General features: G+C 52.0%; 1 protein-coding gene across 5 annotated transcripts in view; it reads left to right on the top strand.

Moving 5' to 3' along the window:
• ADCYAP1R1 (ADCYAP receptor type I) overlaps positions 1-16,388 on the top strand; it is a 58,045-nt gene extending 41,657 nt beyond the window's left edge. The window contains exons 14-18 of one of the 5 annotated variants that reach the window (XM_032305052.1): positions 1,375-1,458; positions 5,388-5,471; positions 8,544-8,673; positions 10,028-10,069; positions 11,596-16,388. In XM_032305052.1, coding sequence (XP_032160943.1) covers positions 1,375-1,458; positions 5,388-5,471; positions 8,544-8,673; positions 10,028-10,069; positions 11,596-11,784 — 529 coding nt within the window. In that variant the 3' untranslated portion in view covers positions 11,785-16,388. Of the gene's footprint in view, positions 1-1,374; positions 1,459-5,387; positions 5,472-8,543; positions 8,674-10,027; positions 10,070-10,761; positions 10,861-11,595 lie in introns of those variants that run through there. The other 4 variants (XM_032305055.1, XM_032305054.1, XM_032305053.1 and 1 more) reach the window with 4 other exon arrangements.
• The last annotated feature ends 6,190 nt before the right edge of the window (positions 16,389-22,578 follow it).

Here is a 22,578-nt window from a genome sequence, read left to right as displayed (position 1 = left end):
GGGGTCGTCCGTAGGGCTGGCTCCCTGCAACTAAGTGCCCTTGAGGGGTCATCCCTGTCTTAGTCTCCAGAACCCACAAAACAGGGCCCTCCTGCTTCCCTCATCTCCCCTCTGCCGTCGGCACTCATGACCTCGTGTCTGCACCCACACGGTTATTTCAGACATAGGAGGCTAGAGTAGTAAAGGGTCCCTCTTCTCTCCTTTGAGCTGTAGCTTTCATTCCTCCACTCTTTGCTTCCTGGTAGGAAGTGTGTTCCCTTCTTTGGTTCCTGGGATCTCTTCTCTGGGAGGCTCTGCCCACTTCCCCTCACTCTGCCTGTGCAGGGACGCACGCAGGGGCCCAGCTGCCGCCTAAATAAGGACACTTCTCGGACCCCAACACCGAACTTCAGCTCAGACATCTTGTCCCAGGCAGTAGGAAGCCCCAGGGTCTGGTGGAGAGAAGGGTGGGGCTGGGGGGGCTTTCAAGTTACCACAGGCTGGGAGCTGTAGTCTTTGGGCCTTCCTGATGTGTAGATGACCATTTCTCAAAGTAGTTTCTACAATTAAGTGCCCATGTTGAAAGAACCAGCTGGTTGGTTTGCTTCCATTCTGGGAAAAAAAAAAAAAAAATCATTTTGCTATCTCCATATATCCTCTTCTTAGACAAACCTGTACTTGTCTCCAGCCCCAGAGGTGGAAAACTCAGATGTGGTCTGCAAGCCAGCGGGGAGGGCTGACGTGGGATAAGGGATCAATTTGATCCTATGAAATTTAGCAACATTTCTGAGCATTTGCAGGGTCAGGAAGACCCAGGGAGGGACAATCAAAGTGACGGTGCTGCTGGGGACTGCAGAGCTCCTAGCAACACTTGCCACTCTGACCATGCACAATTTGTGCTCACAGACACCCAGTGAATCTGATGGGCTGAGTTGCCAACTGTTCAGGATAATCCGCATTTTACAGCTGAGGGAACTAGTTGTCAGTGAAGTGAAATGAATCCAGTAGGAACGAGTGGAGCCATGGCTCTAGGACAGCAGGGGCCCTTGGCTCTAAGCTTGACTGCACTGTCTTTCCTATCCTCCAGGAAGTTACAGACGAGAGATGGTCCCTAAATAAGGGGATAAACAAGGCTTCCTGGAAGAAGAGGCCCCAGTGGGATCCGGCCTTGTAGAGAACATCCCCACCTGGAGTGCTTTGGGCCCGGGAGGTGTCTGTTGTTGGGGAGGGGAGACTACGGGGGTGGTGGACGGAGGGGAAGGGCCAGGACCTGGTGGGAGAGGAGATTTCAGGGCTGTGCCCGAGTCCCCTTGGTCCACCAGAGGTATGTGTGGGGCTAAGAAGCCCCTTCCGATCTGCCCACAACAGCTTTCCGGTTTTTTCCTCTGTTTCCAGAACAAATTTAAGCCTGAGAGTCCCCAAGAAAGCCCGAGAGGACCCCCTGCCTGTGCCCTCAGACCAGCATTCACTCCCTTTCCTGTAGGTTGGTTCCAGCTGCTCAGATGATAAGGGTTTGAGACACGGCTTCTGTTGGGGGCTTGGAGGCCCACAGGGGGCGGCGACACTGAGCCACCCACCTCAGGCTTCTGATGGAATGAGGGGCTGGCCTCAGGCCGTGGGCAGTGGCCAGGTGTGGAGTGTGGGCCTGGGTCAGGCTTGGCATGTGCTCTGGTTCCCTTTGGTCTGGGGTTGGGGCTAGGGCTCAATCTGAGGTTGGGGTCAGGGTTAGTCTGCCCTTTCCTGCCCTGAGCTCTGTGAGGTGCCAGCTGGCTCAGAAAGGGAAGGGTGAGGTCCCCGCACAGGCACCAGTTGTGCTGAGACCACCTCCAGGAGCTGGCTGTGCTCCCAGCGGGCTCCCCAGGTCTGCTTCCAGCGGGTGTTGGAAGCTGCCTCTCAGGTCTCAGGTGGGGGAGGGAAACCCCACATGTACTTCCCTTGGGGACCTCGCAGAGCCAGTCTGCATGGCCTCTTGGGGTAAAGGAAGGAGGTTGTCACTAGTGATGTCGCTTGTCGGCAGGGCTGTGTCATACCCAGTGTCTGAAGGACGGCATTGACTCTAAAGACAGGCTCTGTCATGGCAGAAATGCAGCCAGGAAGCTGTCAGCCCAGGAACTCAGCCCACAGCCTAAGGCTCCCAGTTCACAGGGAGGTCCATTTTCTACTTCCAAAGCACCCCTACCCTATCGGGGAGCACCCTGTCCTCAAAATTCCTGTTAAGGATCAGCAGCGGGGAATGGTTACTCCCATTTTGCAGATGGAGAAACTGAGGCCTGAGACCACCCAGCAAGTCACTGTCTAGACAAAGCCTTGAGCTCAGGAGCCCTCACTCCCTGCCTTTCCCCAAGGCTGGAGAGGGGCACAGAGCCTGAGCTTGTCCTCAGTGGTGGGGGAGGGGGTAGGAGCAGGCAGGGGAGCTCCAAGATCTGCTGAGCTGAGCTTCTGGCTGGAGTGCCGGTGTGGTGTGCAGTGCTTCCCCAGGTGCTGGGCCAAGGTTCCAGGGGGATATGGCATCTCAGGGCCAGGAGGGACCCTTTGGAGAGTGATTGGCTCAGGCTGAGATGTTCCATGGACCTGCCCAGTGACCCAGCACCACACTGCTGGCCAGGAGCAGGGTGGATTAGACACGATGCTGCCCTCTGGGGTGGGCGGGGTTGGGGGGGGCTCCAGCCTTCTGTGGGGTGTTCCCGGGGGCCGCATAGCCCAGGGCACGCTGCACACAAAGGCACCAGAGCTTCTATGGAGGTTAGCCTGTGACCATAACAGGCCTTGAAAATCCATGCGCTGCCTCCCTGAGTTATATGCCAGGGCTCCCTGGTTTCCAGAAGGAGGCATGGGCCTGTACCTGCTATGGGGCTCTTCAGCCTTCTGATCCACTTCCACCCAGCACCCTGGCCTGTCTCTTCTCTCCCTTCAGGTCCAAATCAGAACTGAGCTCACCAGCCAGTCTGGGGTTACGTCTTCTTCTTGATTCCTTTCCCCTTTGCCACCAACTGTAGTAACTCCTGAGAGGCTGCGACATCTCTTCCTTTCTCACACCTGTCTCTGGCTTTTCTGCCACCCTTTCCTATGCTTTTCCGTGGGTCCTTTTGTGCAGAGCCAGGGAGGTTTTGGGAGAAGTACTGTTTGGGAAGAAAGACACTTAGTTTTGTCCCTAGGTTCTTCTCCCAAGAGCCCTCCCAGGCATCAGGCCCCCCCACTTTATCCTGCCCCCCCAGCAGAGACCCACATCTTGACCAGGGATCTGAGCTCTCAGCTAACTTGCCATTAAGTGACCTTTAGTGTTAGAAATCAGAGGAGTCTGTATTTACTGTGGCCAGGGCCCAGGAAGGGCAGGGATAACCCTTTGGGAGTTCAAGGAGGAGTAGTCTCAGAGGAGAGCAGCTGAGGCTTTAGAATTTGGGGTGAGGGCTTAAGACGGGCACGTAGGGGGCCACATCTGAGGTTTGGGCTTTCAGGCTCCTGGACACCAACAAGGCTACTGGCTGTAGGAGAAAGTAGCCAGCCTTCCAATCTGGGCCAGGCAGAGATAAATCTGGAGATGAGGAGGGCTCCCATTCCTGATTGTCCAATTAAGCTCTTTTAAGTTGTGAGAAAAACATACCTCTGTGTGTCTATCCATCTCTTTGTATGTATACGAAGCAGACCTTTGACATTCACTGAGGACACATGAAGAAACTTCTCAAATACATGACTTCCTCATGACAGTGTTTCTCAGGCTTTGAGCTGTCTGTGGATCACCTCCGGGTCCTGTGAAAAGGCGGATTCTGAGCCAGCAGTGCTGGAGGTGGTGGGGGGTGGGCACCTAAGATTCTGCATCTCTAAGAAGCTTGCAGGTGGTGCTGATGCCACTGGTCTGGGCAGCACCGAGCACTGTGCTGTCCCTCACATCCCACATCTGTCAGGTGAGCCAGTGGTGGTTCCTACCCTGCCATGCGGTGCGGACCGAGAGGTGCTGGTTATTAAATGAGAACCATGCACCTGATGGAGGCAAGGGTCCTGGGGCGACCTCGGCTTGCCTCATCTTTTAAGTATGTGATTCCGATTCTTGCCTTAACAAAATGACATGTCTGCCCAGGTTAAGGACCTTTAGACTTCCTCTCAAAGAGCTGGAATCATAAATTATGAATCGGTGAATGCCCAAGGCCTGGTCTCGTCATGTGTCTCTGTTCTCATGTGCATCAGAGCCCCTCAGCTCAGGTCACCGGCAGGTACTAGGGGCTCCGTGCCATGTGGTGCCTGAGGAGGGTTTGTGGAGGAGGCCACTCTTTTGCTATCTGATGAGGTGACACAGTGTTTGACTTGGGTCTTATATGTTTATCAGAGAAGGAAAGGAAGTGTCTAAGGCTTGTCTCCACCTAAGTGCAAGTGGGACCGTAAAGAACTGGGACAGATGGAATTCAGCCTGACCTCTCTGAGAAGGTGGAAATTCTGTGCCTGCCCTACCCAGCAGAATATAGAGCGAGCCTGACCCCCGGGTCTCCCCTCCTTTAAGATGACTTGTTTCTGCAGGCTATGGGCAAGTGCCCAAAAGATACCCCTGCAGTCCCTGCCTGCGGAACTTTGATCAGGAAGCCTAGCCCAGCATTGTGTTGTGAAACCCTCATCAGGAATGGACATGCCCTGGACTATGCTGGGCAATATGGGAGGCACTAGCTATGTGTGGCTATTGAGCCCTTGTGAGGTGGCTAGGGTAACTGAGGAAGGTGTATTTCTAGCTTGATTTAATTTTAATTCAAATAGCTGCAGATGGGTCATGGCTGTCCTGTTGGATAGTGCGGAGTTCGGTTAATTAGCCATCTCTTCCATCCATCCCACTTCTGTTGCCCCTATATGCCCACGCCAAGCTGCCTGGGAGCTCAGAGAGGAGGAGGTCCAGGCAGAAGAGGGAGAGGTGTAGAGGAAGAAGACCAGTGGACACCCAAGCCCAGAATGGGCTTGATTTGGGCTGGGTCGGCCCAGGCTGGGCGACGCGAGGTCCACAGCATGGGTTTCCAGCTGTCTGTCTTGCTGCGTGACCTCTGGCAAGGCCGTGCTCCAGGCCTGGCGCTGACTCAGCAGAGAGCTTCCGGGGTGGGGGGCCCTGCTTGAGACCCAGGCCCGCCCCAGCCTTCAGAACACCCATGCCCTCCAGCTCCCCTCACCTGCTGCGGACCCGGTGTGAGTGCTCATTGTGTGCGTATGTCTCTGTGCACACACCTGTCCACGTCTGGGCATGCCTTTCTATGTCCAGAGCTGACCACATCTTGGTCCCTGGCTTCCTCATTCTCTTCTGTGTCACTGCCCCCGCCCTGGCTCTGCACCTGGGCTCCTCTGCCCTCCCTTGAGCCTCGAGTCGCTCTAGGTTCCCCTCAGTTCCCTCATTGCCCAATGCCCCCAGCTGACAGAAGTGCTGATCTTGTCACACCCAGCAGCTGCGTGCAGAAATGCTACTGCAAGCCACAGCGGGCTCAGCAGCACTCCTGCAAGATGTCAGAACTGTCCACCATAACTCTGTAAGTGTGCGCGGCGTGGCTGCAGCTGGGGGTCCCGGAGGGGAGGGGGCCGCATGCTGCCGCTGCCGCCTGGAGCTTTGCACCTGCTAGCTGTCCGAGAGCGGAGAGCGAGGCTGTACCTCCAGCCCAGTGGTTTCTCCGCTGTTGCATGTTGGTGTCTGTGTGTCTTGTGAATTCTCTGCAACCTCAAGCCATTGGGGGAGGGGGAGGGGGTATGCTGTCGGGATGGACCTGTGGTCCCTGTGGGCGCAGCCTCCTTGCTGCTGCCACGGTGCGTGGTTTTCCCTTGAATCCCCCACTCTTCTGGGCTTCAGTCTTTGCACCCGCCAAATTAGTTCTAAGAGTCTTAGAGCCTGAGTTCCTATACACTGGACCCTCACCCCCGAGGAACCTTGCTCACACTTCCTGTGCTAAGAGGCTTAATCCTCACAGTGACCCTCTGAGGTGGGGTCCTTGTAATAACCTCATTTTACAGATGAGAGAACTGAACACAGAGAGGGGAAATACTCAAGGTCCCATCCCTGGCAGGGCGAGGATTTGAACCCAGGGAGTCCTCAGCTCAAAGGCCCAGGGCATTTCTAACTGAAGATCAGTCTTCCTTTGGAAATCCCTTGTCGGGGGGGCGGGGGGAGCCCACCGATATTTTGGGCCGCTCTGACCATTGGAAATTCTTCCTTGTGTTTTTTTAGGGATCTTCTGTCCATCGATGCCCCCTTAGGGGCAGAAGGACAGAGGCTGAGGCTTGTGTCACAGTCTCTGTGACTTGATCAGATAGGGTGATTCTGTGACTCTCTTCAGAGGGTTCCCTAGGCTCACACCATGTGTCCCCATTCCAAGGCCTCTGGTCCGCTCTGAAGTATATTGGTCCCAGAGCTTTGGGCCCTCATGGCCTCCTCGTCTGCGCCCCACTTCTCTGTCTGCCAAAGTGGTGACCATCTGCCCTGGCAGAAGTCCCCAACCGTTCCAGCGGTGCTGCTGGGCCACCCGTGTCACCCTTGCTGCCATTTGCCACCTGACCAGGGACTGGGAAGGGCCCGAGCTCATGTCTGGAAGGTCCCTGCTTCTCACACATGGAACCATCCAGCCACAGCCGTGTGAAAGCTGAAGAGGTTTGGCCTTTTGGTTTTAAGAACTTTCAAACTGCGGGGATGGATCCCTGCAAACAGGCCCGGGGAGGGAGGGAGGGAGGAAGAGGGCGCAAACCACAGGCGCGTCTGAGGGCCGCCTTTCCTCCCAAGCCCCTTCACTTAAACTTTGCTTGTGAGGTAGCCCCCCACTCTGGGCAGCGTCATAAAGGGGTCCACAAGTGCCCACATGCCTGAGTTTCCAGGCCACCTGCCACTTCTTTTCAGGCTTTCGTCCTTCCGTCATGCGTTGCCCCTTACCACGGGGGACACAGAGATGCGCAGGACCCGAGCCCCAGGTCACATTCAGGTTTCAGAACTCTGAGGCTTTCCCATGGCCTATGTGTTCATTTGTCTCTTCCTGGGCAGGAACCTTCTGAGTGTGAGCCCCCAGCCTGGCACGAGCTGGCCAGGGAAGCTAACCAATAAGGGAAACACCAAGAGCATCTTCAGGGATCCACAGTCTGAGAGAGGACAGCCCCCTCGAGGACACCTGGGCTCAGGGTGGGACCTACTCCCATCCTTTTGGCGCCAGCTCTGGTCCAGGGCACCCGGGCCCTGCAGAACTGGCTGCCTGTGGCCAGGGGTGGAAGGGTCGGGCATCTGCACACGTGGTGCTTCTTGCCTCCATGGCTCAGCCTTTGTCCACCTGAAGGTTTTCCCAGGGCACTCCTCCCCCTTCCTCTGAGTCTCCTTCTCTGCTTCTCTTTCTTCCCTTCCCTCTCTCTCAGGTGGGAAGCCAAGTGCCTCATGCAGACCCCATGGATTCACCTCCTGAAATCTGGAGCCCCCACATTCAACAGAACATTTTCTCCCAGAAAGACTAGGATGGGGAAGAGGGCAGGGCTCATGCAATGCCCCCAAATCAAAGGGCTACCCTCCTCACCCTTCAATGTCCTTTCCCGTGGACAGGAACTGAGAGGGAGGGGAGCTGGACCTCCCACTTACTGCCCCCACTCTGATGACTCAGCGGGCAGACCACACCTACAAGGGCAGGGCTGGGTCTTCCAGGAGATCCAGAGGGAGCCAGTACCCTGCGGTGGGCAAAGCTGGGGTCCCACTTGGAGACCCTCTGGGAACATCCCTTCCGACAGAATAGGACCCACAAGCACATGCAGTGTGGACCCTTTGGATGTCATATTGTGGCTTCTGTGCCCCTGCCCCTCAGAGCAGAGCCCCACCTTGCTGGGCCTCGTAACCAGTGGCAAGCAGAGGCATCCCAGAAGAGCAGCCTCAGGATGCAAGGAGGGCCCTTTGGCTCCTTCTCTCTCTTTCCCCTCAAATTCCAAGCAGGCAGCCTCCTCTCCCTTGACTGTTCCCCAGGTGGTGGATTCCTCTGGCTTAGCCAGTGCTTTTTGATTCCCAGAGGCAGTCAGTCCTTCCTTGGATCCCTCCTGGGTCTCTCCTTTTGTGGTCCACCCCCGGTGCCCCCACCCCCTCCCTCATCAGCACTCCCCATGTGTGTGGCAACCCCAGGCTCAGAAAAGCCTGCTGCCTCCGTGGCCCCCCAGGGGCTGTTCTTTCCAAGCATGTGGAGCTTCATCCAGAGCAGGGGACAGTTTGCTTTGCTTGAGGGTCCATGATGTCACAAACCTTCCAAATCCCGCATTGGTCCCCATCTCCCTTTTGCCAAGGGTTTTGTACCTTCCATAAGGGGTGTCTGTAAACAACACACTCACATTTAGTGGTTCTACAGGACACTGACATGGCCTAGAGGAATGGGATGTCCACCCAAAACGTCCCAGGGGGGTCTGGAAGCCCTGCTGGGTTGGCCACCCTCTCCCCCAGCCCCCATGCCCTGGGAGAGAATCCTGAGAGAGTCTGTGGACAGGAGCCCCAGCTCTGGGGGAGAGCGGGGAGCTGGGACTTAGCCTCTCTGCCTTCCATGGCTCCAATGTCAAGACCTGGCCACCCTAAGAGCAAGCACTCTCTCACTCTCTCCCAACAGACGGCTAGCCCGGTCCACCCTGCTGCTCATCCCACTGTTTGGAATCCACTACACGGTATTCGCCTTCTCCCCGGAGAATGTCAGCAAGAGGGAGAGACTTGTGTTTGAGCTGGGGCTGGGCTCCTTCCAGGTAGGTGTGGTGGGTAGGGCAGGTGGGGGCTTGTGGGGAGCCAGGGCCCCAGTCTCTAATCTGCTGGTGGTTCTAAGTTCTGTAACCTAGACCCAGCCTTGTGTTTCCATGTCTGGAATAGCAGTAGAAGGAAGAGAGCTGGGAGAGCCCGTTCTGCTGTCTATACCGTGGGCTCCTGTGAGAACAGGTGCTGGTATCTTCCCACGGCTGCCTCTGGGGGTTCTGAGCAAGGCCTTCCTTGGGTACCCCATCCCTCCCCTTCAGCCTGGGGGGGCGGGGAGCAGGGTGCTCTCCGGAGACCTCTGTGTCGACACCCTGACTCCAGCCTGTAGACCACGACTCTTAGGAGCCCTGGAGCTCAGTCTTACCTACTCTGGTGTCCCCAGCACAGGACCTGGCCAAAGAGAACTAAAGAGGTAGATGAGCAAAGAGAGATACAGATGATCCAGAGAATAGAGAGGGACCATGACTCCATCCCTGAAGGCATAAGTGGGTGGGGTTGTCAACGTGTGAGTGAAGGAGTGAGCGAGTGGGAGTGAGTAAATTAATGGATGGCTGCACAAGTGGGTCCGTGAAGGGGCGCCAGGGGCAAACTTGAGTGTCCCCTGGTAAAGCACCTCGCCCTAACCCAGCTGTTTGCTCCAGCTTCTTGAGGGTCAGGAGCTTACTCTGTAAGTAAGAGTAAGAGTAAGCTTACTCTTACTTTCCCTCCCTCAGTTTTGATTCAAGGTATTTTCCCTGTTAATGGTTCTTAGCTTGGCATGGCTGGGAGCTGTGTGGCTGTAGCCCCAGCCTCGGAGTCAGAGCCCAGGGTACCCGTCTTAGCACAGGAATTCTAAATGCAAAGAGTACATGTAAAGGCCATATGCAGGGGAGCCGGCTGCCTCCTGGTGTCAGGCAATTAGTCATGGTGTTTTGTGTGCTGTTAAGAGTGTCTGACCAAGGAAGTGTGGGATGGGGAGGGGGTGGGGATAAAGACATGGGTCCATTCTATCCTGGAGGGGTGCCACCCTCAGGGTCCTGCAGGCTGGTTAGGGAGCCTGAGAACATCCTGGGGACATCCACGAAAGGCTTCTTGGCAGCACATGGGATGGAGCTGGCCGTTGGGAATGGGAAGGATCTGACCTAGGGAATGTGAGATCCAAAACCAGGTTGTAGCCACTTGGCCTCCTGAGCATGGCCATCATGGTGCAGCAGAACCTTTCCCATCTTACTGCAGATTCCTGGGCAAGGGCCCCCCATCCAGGTATGTTTCTGATTCCTGGGGTCATTCCACATTGCTGCTGCCTCCTACCTCACTGTGCCCAAGGTCCCTTGCTGGTGTTCTCAGGTTATTTTTGCTTTCTCTCCATAGGGCTTTGTGGTGGCTGTTCTCTACTGTTTTCTGAATGGCGAGGTAAGATTCTGGCCCTCTGGCTTCTTAGCAATGGAGGTGGGAATTGCTGGGGAGCAGACAGGGGCATAGCCTGCTGCCCACCAGAGCTGATGCTCCTGACCAGGGCCACACCAGGCTCCCAGCACCTGGAGGAGGGGGAAGGCAGTGGTGCTAGAGTCTCCAGGAAGCCTCTGTCCTGGGCCAGAATCTCTCTCACTTCGCCTGCTGTGCAAAGCATCATGTGGACTTGTAAAGGCATCCCCTGTTGAGCACAACCCTGCTTATAAGACACACCTTAGTAAGGAGAGATGGAAAGAGGAAGGCACAAAAAATGGTACCTATAGTTTATGAGGCTGTGCCAGGCAGGGGTGCCAAGTGGGGAGCTACCCAAAGTTCAGCACTGCCCCCACCAGGCCTGCCTGTCTGCCCCAGCCCATCCCCTGTAGAGTGGGGACTCTGGAACTTGCGAGAAACCCTAGGAGAGGCCTGGCACCTTCTCGTAGCGTGTCATTTCCAGAGCTATGGTCTCAGGGCCTCCTGCTCCTGTTTATTAAGGTGATGCTTTTGAACAGAGCCCAGAACAGAGGTGCTGGGACAGGAGTGGGGGCTGAATGGGTGGGATGGGTGTGCGTTGTGACCAGGAGTCATTGTATCTGTGCTTGGGTCTTGGCTTAGCACAGCAGGCTCTTCCCCTTTTTGCATCTGAGAAACACGAAGATTGGGTTCGGAGATTGCCAAGACAGCCTCCGGCAAGGTCAGATAAGGAGAGGCGTCAGCGCCTAGCAGCAAGCGGCTAGGGGAGGCAGGGGGTGGGAGCACAGGGAGCTGGCCAGGAGACCAGTGGGGAAGGTGGGAGCTGGAGCTGGAGGGCTGGATGCTGGGACCACTCACTTGCAGGCGTGCAGTCTGGGCTCCACACAGAGGTGCTGAACTGGGGAGGGCGTAGAGAGGCTGAAGCTGGCCATGCCCTGTGCATACCAGGCTAAGGGCAACATGGGGGGTGTGTTCACTCAGACAGCACCTTAGTTAGCCGTTATCGAGCCTGACTGCATATTGGAATCCCTGGGGAACTTTACAACATACGGATGCCTCACCCCAGAGATTCTGATGTCGTTACTTTGGGCTGTGGTCATGGCATCTGGATTTGTGAAGCTCTCTAGGTAATTCTGATGCGCAGCCCACTGTTAATGGTCTGAGAGAGAGGGGCTCCTTCCCTGGTCTGTCTGCCCCAAGCGACTGCTTTTTAAGATTCCGCGAAAGATCCTGTGAGCCTGCGATGGCCTGGAGAATACCAAGGCCCAGGACTAGAAGCCCTCAGAGAACAAGAAGCCATTCGAGCTCCTTGCTCAGGCAGTGCCTTGGGAAAGGAGCTCAAGTCAGCTCCTCAGAGGCATTCCTTTCCCCACTGCTGGCCTAGAGGGCTGCAAGCCTTCGTCTGAGTCTGTGGGTATTGTAGGGAGGTGGCAGTGGGTGCCGGGGAGGGGACCGGCGGAGCAGTCAGGTAGAAGAGGCTGTCTGGAAGTGACCATCCCACTTGCTCCCTGCAGGTGCAGGCGGAGATCAAGCGTAAGTGGCGGAGCTGGAAGGTGAACCGCTACTTCGCCGTGGACTTCAAGCACCGGCACCCGTCCCTGGCCAGCAGTGGGGTGAACGGGGGCACCCAACTCTCCATCCTGAGCAAGAGCAGCTCCCAGATCCGCATGTCCGGACTCCCGGCTGACAACCTGGCCACCTGAGCCGGTCCTCCCCTCCTTCTCTCCTCCGTACACAGGCTGGGGCTGCAGGCGGGCGCCGGCCCACGCATGTTCAGCTTCTTTTCTCACTTCGGGCAGGCCCTGGGCTGGAGGCCGGGCTCCCCGAGGTGGGAGAAGGATGCAGGGCGAACCCGGGTATTGCCCCTCCCCATCTGGCACTGTCCCCCCACCCCCATGGGCCCCTGGGCCCTGATCCCAACCTGTAAATACTCCACCAATTTTGAAAAGTTGTCTTATCCCCACCCCCTGACCACCTCAGGCAAGTCCCCAGCTTCACCCTATCCTGTTTCCACCAGCCTTAGTGATCTCCTTGCCCTTGTGAATGAGGCCTTGTGAGCTGAGGCTGACAACCTTGCTTTGGAGGGGGGCGGTTAGGGAGGGGCCTGCCCGAGAGCCCCCACAGTGTCTGACTTTCAGTGTGGACTCCTTGAGTCTGCTCACCACCTGAGGCTCTTCTCAGGCTGGGCCCAGTCCCTGAGGCGTGCCAGAGATCCAGCTTGGGTGCTCTGAGCATCCTTTAGTGGAGGTGAGACCTGAGCCAAGACTCCCCCATCCTTCGCCGCCAGCACCCTGGAGTCCAGGTGCCCAGCTCCTGGTGTCAGGGCAGTGGACAGCTCCAGGGCTCTTCCAATCAGAGACTTCATTTTGGGTGTGGGGCTCAGGGTCCCGGCATGTTCTGGTGCTCTTCATTTGGTAGAAGAAAAATTGCCAAGATCCAGCAATGTGGATGTGATCGGAAAGGAGATGGAAAGAGTTTGGGGGCCCGTGGAAGAAGACCTTCACTGGCTCCATTACTTCGCTCCCGACTCGAGGTGGGCGGGGGTTCCTCGGGTAGCCTCCCTTCTATGCTTCCCATCCCTAGGCATCAGCTGCGGGAGGTGAGAGACTCATGCCTCAGAGAGACTGCTTCCCACCCCTACCTACCACAAGGAGCCCCTAAGCCCTCCCCCTCCTCATTTCTCCTCAAGTCAAAGCCATGAATAGGATGAACCAGCCGCCTTCCTGTGATGTCAATGAATCCCAAATCACCTTACCTCCTTGCGCCCGAGTCAGGGCCCTCATAACTCCCCTCCCCCCCACCCTCATGGACAATGAGAGGCCCCGGCCATCAGTTCCTTGGGCTTGAGCTCAGCTACTGAACTATCTCTGAGACCTTTGCAAAGACTTCCCTCTGTGTATTCTTGACATTGAATCACCACAGATGCTACAGTGGCCTAGGATGTTGGGAGGAGAACCATACCCACCGTGCCTATTAGAAGAAGCCACAGATGGAAGGCATGGCAACTCCCCAGCTCCCGTTGTGGTTCTCCAGTTGCAAGTTGCTTGGCCACAGTCTAAGAATTCAAAATGGTGTAGAACCAGATTGTGAGGGAAGGTGGGAGAAAGTGCTAGAGTGCCGTGGCCCATGTGGGGGGGCCCATTTCATTCCATGTCAACTTTTGGTGTTGTTCCTGTCCAAGTGTGTTTGCAGACTTGTTTCGTGATCATGTTCTGGAATGCTTAGGGAACTTGGGTGGAGAGGGAATGTTGCTTCGCTTGTTTTTATGAGGAGCGCAGAGCCTGGGGGACCTTGGGGTCCGTGTTTGGAGAGATCCTCTAGATGACTGGAGAAGGACTTAGTTGCATGGTTTAGAGATGAGCCCTGTGTCCTTGGCCAGTGAAGCACTGTAGACCCCTGGGTCTTTGGCAATCCTAGAATCTGCCCCCCATTGGGCCTCTACTGCTCAGACTATGGACACAGAGCTCCCTGTTCGGGGTCTCAGTTGTTCCATATGTGAGATGAAGTGGCTTCAAAAGCTTCTCCAATCTCTGCACTTCAGCAATTGTTGCTTTCAAAGCTAAGCAGATAAAAGGGCATGCATCATTGTTAATACGTATCATCTAAGGCTTTGAAGTGTATGTGTTCGTGTATATGTGGTGGGAAGGGAGAACGCCGTTTATTTTCCCTTTCTTAGAAAGGAAACTTCTGTCTCTTCCACTGGGACACCGTAGTGGAAGCTGGTGGGCTGGAGGGAGGGATCATGCCAGGGACAGTTGGACAGGGGCCTCGGGCATGATGTGTAGATCCAGCCATGTCCCTAGCCTGGGCAGGGTGCCAAGGCTGCTTGGACAGTGGCTACCTCCAGATCCTAGGAGCGGTGCCCTGAGTGGACCTCATTCCTTTGTCCCAGTCCCCACCAGCAGCTCTGCTTCACTGTGGAAAAAGAGACTTTGATTTTATACAGATATCCTCATAAAACAGCAAAGACATCATCAGCTTAGAATCCTATGGGCTGTGTTGCCACCTGAGCCCTGGGGTGCATCCTTGTAGAGGTTCCGGGTTCCTGTTGGTTTGTTGGTTTATATTTCTATCTGGATGAAATATTGTCCATCTTGTGAACAGATGTACCCCATGTATTTTGAATGTTCCAGAAGGTTAAGCAGCTGGCCTGCAGGGTCATAGGCAGTGGGCGGGGGGAGGGGGATGGATAGCATAAGGTCTGGACAAAACCTTTCCCTCTCTGAGTCTTTGTTTTCAAATCTGTAAAATGGGCAGTAGGACTAGGTGATCTGTAGAGCCCATTGCATCTCTGGAATTCTCTGTCTAAACACCAGCCATCTACTTACTGGGAATGGGCTTCAGGCTACATTTGCCTCCCCGGGAAGGGGTAAGAAAGAGTTGTGAGCTGGGAGGGGTTTGAGGTCTTCAGGAATGGTCATTCTGGAGAGGAACAGAGTTCTCCATCTTCATGACTCTAGAAGATAATTACCAGGAGGGTTTTTTTTTTCTAATTTTATGCAATCCTAAAGGTCAATAGTCACCCAGGGGAGGCTGAGTTCTTGGAATGAAGAGATTTTTCAGATTCTTTTATGAATGCTCTGCCATGGGACAGGCCATGTTAGAAGAGAGTCTCCAACCCCGGCGGAAGTAGGAATCCAAGTTAGGGATGCTGAGGCTGCCAAGGAACCTGTGAGAGGACAGAGTGTGCGATTTGGGGATGGGAGGGGGTTCAGTAGCTTCTTGGTGGTCCCCGCACTGGGGGCTTCTTAACTCCCTACCATACGTGAGGCTAGGCCACGTTTTCTGTCTCATTGGGTGGCCCTGTGACTCTCCTTGACCTAGCCGGTGGTCTGCAGTGATTCCTCTTCTTACCCTCACTTCTTCCCAAACCAGCTTCTGGGAACCGGGAGCTGGAGCCGGGCCCAAGGCTTGAAATACACATCATCACCCACGAAGTGTTCTGACTCACCTCCTCCCTCTGACCATTGCCCTTCCTGAAAGGAAAGCTAGCAGAAGCTTCCTTTGTGATTCTGTGAGTACCCTTGATCCCCTCAAGACCACTCCAAAGTGAAAGCAGTGAGTGCTTTGCCATCATAAATTCCTCCTTGAGCTCAGGGACCATGGAAGCCTGCGAGGAGGTCTCTGAGCCAGGAGTGGGGAACCTGGACTTCTCTCAGCTTTGCCAGTGACCTGCTGTTTGGCCTTGACCCCTTCCCCGTATTTCTTTAGGGAGACTCACAAAGCACTAGAGCTTGGAAGAAAAACAGAGATCTGCAGGTCAAACCTCCCCATTGGGCTGATGAGAAATCCCTTACTGGCAGGTTTAGCACAGTGCCTGTACTGTGCTGGGATCCAAGATGCTTCACAAGCCTGAATGAGGCAAGGGGCCCACCAGCATGTGCCCAGCCCTGCATGTGAGCCCAACGAGAGCATCCATATAGAAAATATTCAGACACGTGCAAGAAAGTGGCTCTGGCTACCGAAGTGTTTAGGATTTCAAATCGCAGGAAGAGCAATAGAGTCAGTATAGGATGGGGAGAACCGTGTTCTAGCCTGGGATTTTCTTGGAGTCTTGTGCCCCAAGACTCAGCCTCTCTGAGCCTCTGCTTCCTAATCCGAGAAATGGGAGGACATGATTTGCAGTCTGCTCCCCAGCCCAGAGATGAGGTTGAAGTGAGATATCCTTGTGTGTAAAAGGGCTTTGGATACTACACAGGTATGGGCTGGTACTGGGGTGAAGACCCCTGAAAGGGACCCTGTGCTATTTGTCAACTGCTTTGAGCCATCCTGGGTTAACCTTTGCTCCATTTGTAAAACCACCAGCACTGGGGGCAAGAGGGAGGCCAGTGGGCTGTGAGGGACACAGGGTTCCAGGCTTATCTCTGTCAATGGATTCAGTTTGCTCTTGGACTTAGGATGGGGAGAATTTCACGTGGGTGGTGATTTCCCTGTCACCTCCATGGGAATCCTTCAAGGTTCTGGGACATTCCTCAAGTGGGCTATGGGCTCTTTTATTCTTTCCCTAAATATGTGAGGTCCTGGGATGTGTCTGTGCTTGGCCATTTGTGTCTTGTCTTATGTCTGTGTTGTGTGGTTTGCCCCTGCCGAGGGCTGAAGTGGGGCAGTCCCCAGCATCCCAGACGTGGCTCTAGGCTCACTTATGGAACCAGACCCCCGCTCCCATATTTCATCTCCCACAATAAAGATAAACCCCAAGACCTCACTGCTACTGCTGCCGCCGTTAACGCTGTGCTCACGATCTTGTCTGGGATTTTAAGGATGTCACCGTGCTGTAGATGACTCAATAAATGTCTTATCATTTTTCCTGGTGGCTGTAACTTGGCAGAAGTGGCGGGCAGGGAGGAGAGGAGGTGGAAGGGGAGGAAATCTGATCACCCCGAGTGATCCAGTCCACACAGTCCTGTGGCCTTCTGGATTCCAAGGGAGAGGTGTGAGAACAAGCATGAATGAGCTTAGAACTACGGGCTTGGAAAAGCAACATCGTGGCCTCAAAAGGATCTCCAAGCATCATGCAAACTGAGTGGAAACAAGGCCTGTTGGATGTTTTGAGTTCCTAGAAGTGGAAGTAGCTCATCCCAGGTTTTCGATGCCTTATGGCCTGATGTTTATGTGTGTGGTTACCGGATATCTCGGAGCTGGTCTACAGTGAAAACTTCATCCCAGGTAAGCACAGATGCATCTTGGCTGCCAGAGTCCCACCCCGTCATCTGGATATTCTGAGCCATCAGCCCACGCCAGACCAGTTAATCAATTCCAGGTAACCTCCATTTCCTCGAGTTTCTACTGATGGTCATATCCTCCAGTGCCCATTCTTGTATTCGTCGGAATTTACAGTTGCTAGCAGTAGAAGGTAATTTTGGCTGACACAGCAAAGATGGGGTTTAGGGAAAACATACTGGGCATCTCCTAGAATTCTCTCAGAGCTGCAGAAACCAGCAAAGGTGGCTCAAGCCCGAGCATGCTGCAGAGCTGGTGATGAAGCTGTTGTCTGCTGCAGAGCCAGCAGCCCACACGAGTCCATTAGGTTATCTGTGTTCTGGTTGCCAGGGAGGCTGTAAATTTCACGTTTCCAGATTGTACGTTGGGGAACTCAGGCTGCTAAATCTGGAGATGTTTGGAACTTAACAATAGTATTAGAAAGCCTTAAAATAACAAATGCCCGTCCCAGCAGGCCTGTTGTGGAGCCAGCTCCCACCAGTGATCAGTGGGCTACGAGGACAAAGTCAAGACAATGAAAAGATACATCCCAACCAGATAACATGGGAGCCCTACAAACTTGATAGGCAACTTGCCAAAGGCACCAGGTGTCTAGTGGGGCTGTTCCCCAGGTGCTTCTGTTTCCTGAGATTGCCCCTGCTCTTTCCTCTCCAGGTCCACCTAAAGCCCTAAAGGTTATTACCAGCTGTATCACTCGACCCACTTAGCAGCTACCTTAAGCTGCTTCCAAAATGGAACCTACCCTCAACAGGGGAAAATCGATCTCTTGGTGTGTCAGATGGCTGACCGCTCAGGCAGAAGACGTCTCTAGTGTCTAGAAAAATATCCTCACTGGTTTGACCATGGTACATTGAGGTTCCATAGGCTTCATTCTTAGAGGGAGGTCACATTCAAGAAGCAAAGATAAGGAGCCAAAAGCAAGCTGAAAGCCTTGAATTCTGTATTAGACTTGAATTTCTTGGCACCTGCAGCTGTGAAGGTTATCAAACTACTCAGTCTATGAACACTTACTAAATCCTATCTTATCCCTTCCAACACATCTCTCAACAGTTCCAGTCCCCTTTTCTCCCAAGCCTCCTAAAAGAATGCCTTCAACCCTGGTTACTCCTGATGATGCTCTTTGCTAATGGTAGCATGAGCAATCCCTCTCGGGTTCCCTGTGGTTTGCAAGCATTAGGATGCGTGAGAATCACCAGAGGTGTGGTTAAAACACAGATTGCTGGACCAAAATTTCTGGTCCAGTAGGTCTGAGGTAAGGCCTGCCTGATAATTTGCATTTCTTAAAAGTTCCCAGGTGCTGCTGCTATGGCTGTTTTTGGTCTGGAGACAATACTTTAGGAACCACTGTTCTGGATATTCTACTGAGGACACTGGCTGGACATTGCTGTCCCTTTTTGTGAACCTTGGACCTGGACAATGATTAACTTCCTAAGAGGGGGAAGACCAGCGCAGACATCAGCACCATAAGGTTTAATTGACTTTTCTTCCCAGGCCATCGTCTTTTCTTCCCAGGTCACTGTAATAAATGTGCATCAGTGCTGGCCCAGCCAGCTCTGGTCTGGTTCTTTGTTGAGCATTTCTCATGTTTTCCGTGGAAATTGGCTGGCTTCTAGGATTCCACTGCCTTCCAGATCACAATTCCCACAGCAGCATCCAAATGCTTAGGAGGCCCAGTCTCAGCAGGTGAAGCTGGATGAAATCCATTGAGGAAGGCTAGACATTGACCTTCTTTCATTCTCCAAATAACCCCAGAATCCAAAGACACTGAGTCTCCTTTCCAAAGCAGAAGCAAAGGGAAACTGAAAAAATATTCTGATAGTCAGTTACACATACTCATGGATGCCAGAAGACTTGTACAAAACCATCACTTACATCTATTCCAACTCCTACAGACCTTCACGTGGGGATTTAGGAGTGAAGTCCCACCAACTCATTGGAGAAGGTCTTTGTTCTGGCCTTCCAGGCTTTCTCTCAGGCCACCCCTCTCCATCATTCTCTCTTGTTCTCCTTCCAGATAGTCCAACCCCTGATTTATTTTATTCTCTTTACTTTTCCTTCACTCTGGGTCCTTCCTCTCTGCCCTTGATCTAGATTCAGGCATGGCTTCGTGCTCAATGTTTTCCTTGACCTGATACCCTCTTGGTGTCCCTGTCCTTTGGTCCTTTGGGTTTCCTTGACACTTGAGTCATCTGTGGTTTCCTCCTCAACCCTCTTATTTTTAGATACTCTCTCCATGGGCAAAAGCACTCATTCGTATTCATTAACCATGACCTCAGTTGATAGCCCTGATTCTTCATTTCCAGGCACAATCTATTGGCATAGGCCTGTGTGGGTTAGGGGAGGGGGGCGGGGTTTGTGCAATAAGTACCTTGGGGAAAGCTGAGTGAACCTCAGGTCCAGCACCACAGACAGTTCCAAGATACTATACCTGCTTGAGAGCCAAATCTTTGTGTGGCCAATTTATCCAACTTGAACAAAAGCAGATCTAGGATTTATAGGGTGTGAAACACATAAAATTTGGGGGAGGGGGTCCTCTTTAATAAAAAATGCAAAGATTTTTGATGATTCACAGGCCTGTACCCCTGGGGCAAATAATTTTAAATTAAATGTTAATTTAAAAAATAAAAGAGAAAAAAATGCAAAGATTTAAATTAAAACTGGTATAAAAATGACTTTTTCTTTTGAGAATGAGAAAAGTTGACAACTATCACAAATGTTTCAAAGTCCAAAAAAAAAATTTATAACGTGTATTAATTACTCTATGGCCCTTCTGTTTTTTTTTTTTTTTGGCAATTCACTCTTTGATTCTGTCTTTATTGAATAATAATTTTTCTATCATTCTCTATACAGATAATTGAAATATAATTCAGTCACATGGTTCATCAAAATTTGTGTTTTAGTATTGATAATTTGGACTCAGTACCAATGAGAACAGAATCTCCCATTTAAAATTTCACATACCTGATAAATTGAAAGATTACTTTCATAGACTAGTGCCTGGCTCCATATATGTCAAACCTTTTTTCTCCACAATTAATCACAATGCCAGACACTTTCATATTATGATGTGATCTCTAGTCCTCTGTTTTTGCATGTAATGCTGAATGAAATATAGGAGCATTCCTAGATGACTTAGTAATAATCTATATAATGAGCATCAATATGCTACTTAATTGTAAGCCAAACTGAATGTAACTTAAACTTGCCTTTAGCTAGATCCCCCAAATTCTCACCGTCTCCCCAATATGTGAGATGGTGTCAGGTTTTCAGTCTCTTGTAACATATAGTATCTTTACTGTTACAGGCACCTGATAATAGCTGGGGGAGGGGTTTGGTAAGTAAACTTTTCCAAAAGAATTGCTCTTGAGCCCAAGTATTGATAAGCAAATGGCTATGAAGAGAGGGGTGGGGTGGAAAGTCATTAGAAGCAGAGAAAATAGGATTAGCAAAGACTGCTTCACTTTCTTCTTCAGCTATGAAGCTGAAAAGCTTCCCATGATCCCAAATCTGGTGAAATGCCTCTCTGATGTTTTCTCATAGAATTTTGTACTGAAGTCGCACTGACTTTGAGCACTTGTGCCAGAAATATTAATGGCAAGTCTGTTAAGTTCTATGTGCTTTAGATGCCTGGGATAAAACCATGAGTGAAGAAGATTTGTTTTTTTCTTGCAGGGAATACATTCTAATCAGGAAAGCAGAAAGTATATAGGCGAACAAATAATAAAATAATTTCAGGTAGTACTATATAGAAAACAAAAGAAGGTAATGGGATAGAGAAGATTTTAATAGGATGCTCCAGATAGGCCTCTCAAGAAGGTGACAATTGAGTTGAGACCTAAAAGACAAGGATATGGTCATTCAAAGATCAAAAGAGTAATATTCTGAAAGGTGCAAAAAATCCTGATGTAGGTACAGACTAAGCGGTGTTTCTAGAAACAGAAAAAAGACCAGTGTGGCTAGAATGTCTGGTCAAAAAGACTGTTAAGCAAACTTCAATTTCAAATACATAGAAATTCTGAAAGAATTGTATTATACACGCGTGCGCACACACACACTTAGGTATATGTTTAGAAATCTAGCAGAACCAATATATGAAAAGGAGATCTCAGATGAACCATGAAAGACTATGGACTCTGAAAAACAATCTGAGGGTTTTGAAGGGACCGGGTGGAGGGTGGGAGGTTGGGGGAGCCAGGTGGTGGGTATTATGGAGGGCATGTATTACATGGAGCACTGGGTGTGGTGCATAAACAATGAATTCTGTTACCCTGAAAAGAAATTAAAAAAAAAAAAGAAAAAGAAAAGGAGATCTCCAGGTAATGGAAATAAGGAGAGATCTAAAAGATAAAGCAATGAGTGCAGCAAGCAAGGGGGAGGGTCATGCTGTTTGAGAAGCAGGCAGTGACCAGGTCAAGTAGCATCTTGTAGGCCATGATAAAAAAAAAAAAAAATCTGGAATATTTCTCAAGTGCAATGGAGTATCTTGAGAGAGTTTTAAGCTGGAGAGTTAGGTCGTGCAGTTTATATGTTCAAACCACTCCGGATGCTTTGTAGAAAACAGGATGTAGGCTGATCCGGAGTTTTGCTGCCATTGTCCAGATGCAAAGGATGATCTTGTAGCTTGGAGTGGAGCTGTAGCACCAGACCTGGTGAGAAATGACTGAATCGGGGGCATTCGGAGCTTAAATCAACGGGAGTTGCTTTTGGGTTGGGTATGATAAGGGAAAGACAATGATTAGGTTCTCAGCTGGAGCAATGGCTGGGGTGGGGTGCTATTCATGGAGATGAGGACAGATGGGCAGACTGGGGAGGGGTCTTGAAGAGTTCTTGTACAGAAGGGTCAGCTTTTAATGTCACTGGCCATCATTAGGGAGTCAGGAAAAGAGAAGCTATTGTGGGCATTCCAAGTATGAGGAGTTTTAACAGGGGGCATTAGAGGCTCACAGAACCATTGGAAAGGCTAGAAGAGTGAGATCCAGGCTGGACTGAGCCCTCCCAGCAACAACAGAATCCAAGACTGTCCCACAGAGTGGGCAACATGTAAGCACAGAGCACAGAAGATAGATGTCCTGGGCTCTGCAAATGACCCAGTGGGTGGCCCTCTCTCCTCATACGTCTGCATCTCGAATAGAGAAATACTTAAAAGAAGTCATGACCCAACCTGTCATTTCCTGAATGAGCAGGTGAGGCAACAGCAAATATAAAAAGTCCAGGCACTCAGAACCAACTGTCTAGCCAAAATGGCGAAAGGAAAATCAGTGCGTGGTTCTGCACTGCCCCCTGCTGGTCACTCAATTATCAGCAAGGCAGCGCGTGGCTCCCTTTTGGAACTTGCAGGAACCCTTCCCAGCGCCTATTTCTCAGCCATCCGGGCTTGTTTCCACACAGTGACTCATAAATGAGATAATGAGGGGCAAGAGCAAGCTAAAATATTTACTATAATTAACATCAGGAGGAAAAACTTACATCTTAAATCGTCTGTGGAGAGAATGTAGCCCCAAGAAGATTTGGCAGTGGGTTTCACCCCTTGCATTTTCAGTTGTGAAGTATTAGCTTACTCCCCACGCCCCCGTCTACCCCCCCAACCCCCCACCCACTCCCCATCATACAGAAAGTTTATTTCTGAAAACCACATAAATATAAGAAACATATATATGTTTGGCGCCCCTTAGGAAGTGAATATGGGCCTGAGGGTTTTCACACTCAGTCGTAAACATGAATGTACTCATTGACTCATTCATCCGTTCCTCAGATTGCCACTGAGGTGTTTGCTACGT

The sequence above is a fragment of the Mustela erminea genome, chromosome 11 (assembly GCF_009829155.1).
Source record: "Mustela erminea isolate mMusErm1 chromosome 11, mMusErm1.Pri, whole genome shotgun sequence".
Lineage (NCBI taxonomy): Eukaryota > Metazoa > Chordata > Mammalia > Carnivora > Mustelidae > Mustela > Mustela erminea.
This window is presented reverse-complemented; position numbering and strand designations above follow the sequence as displayed.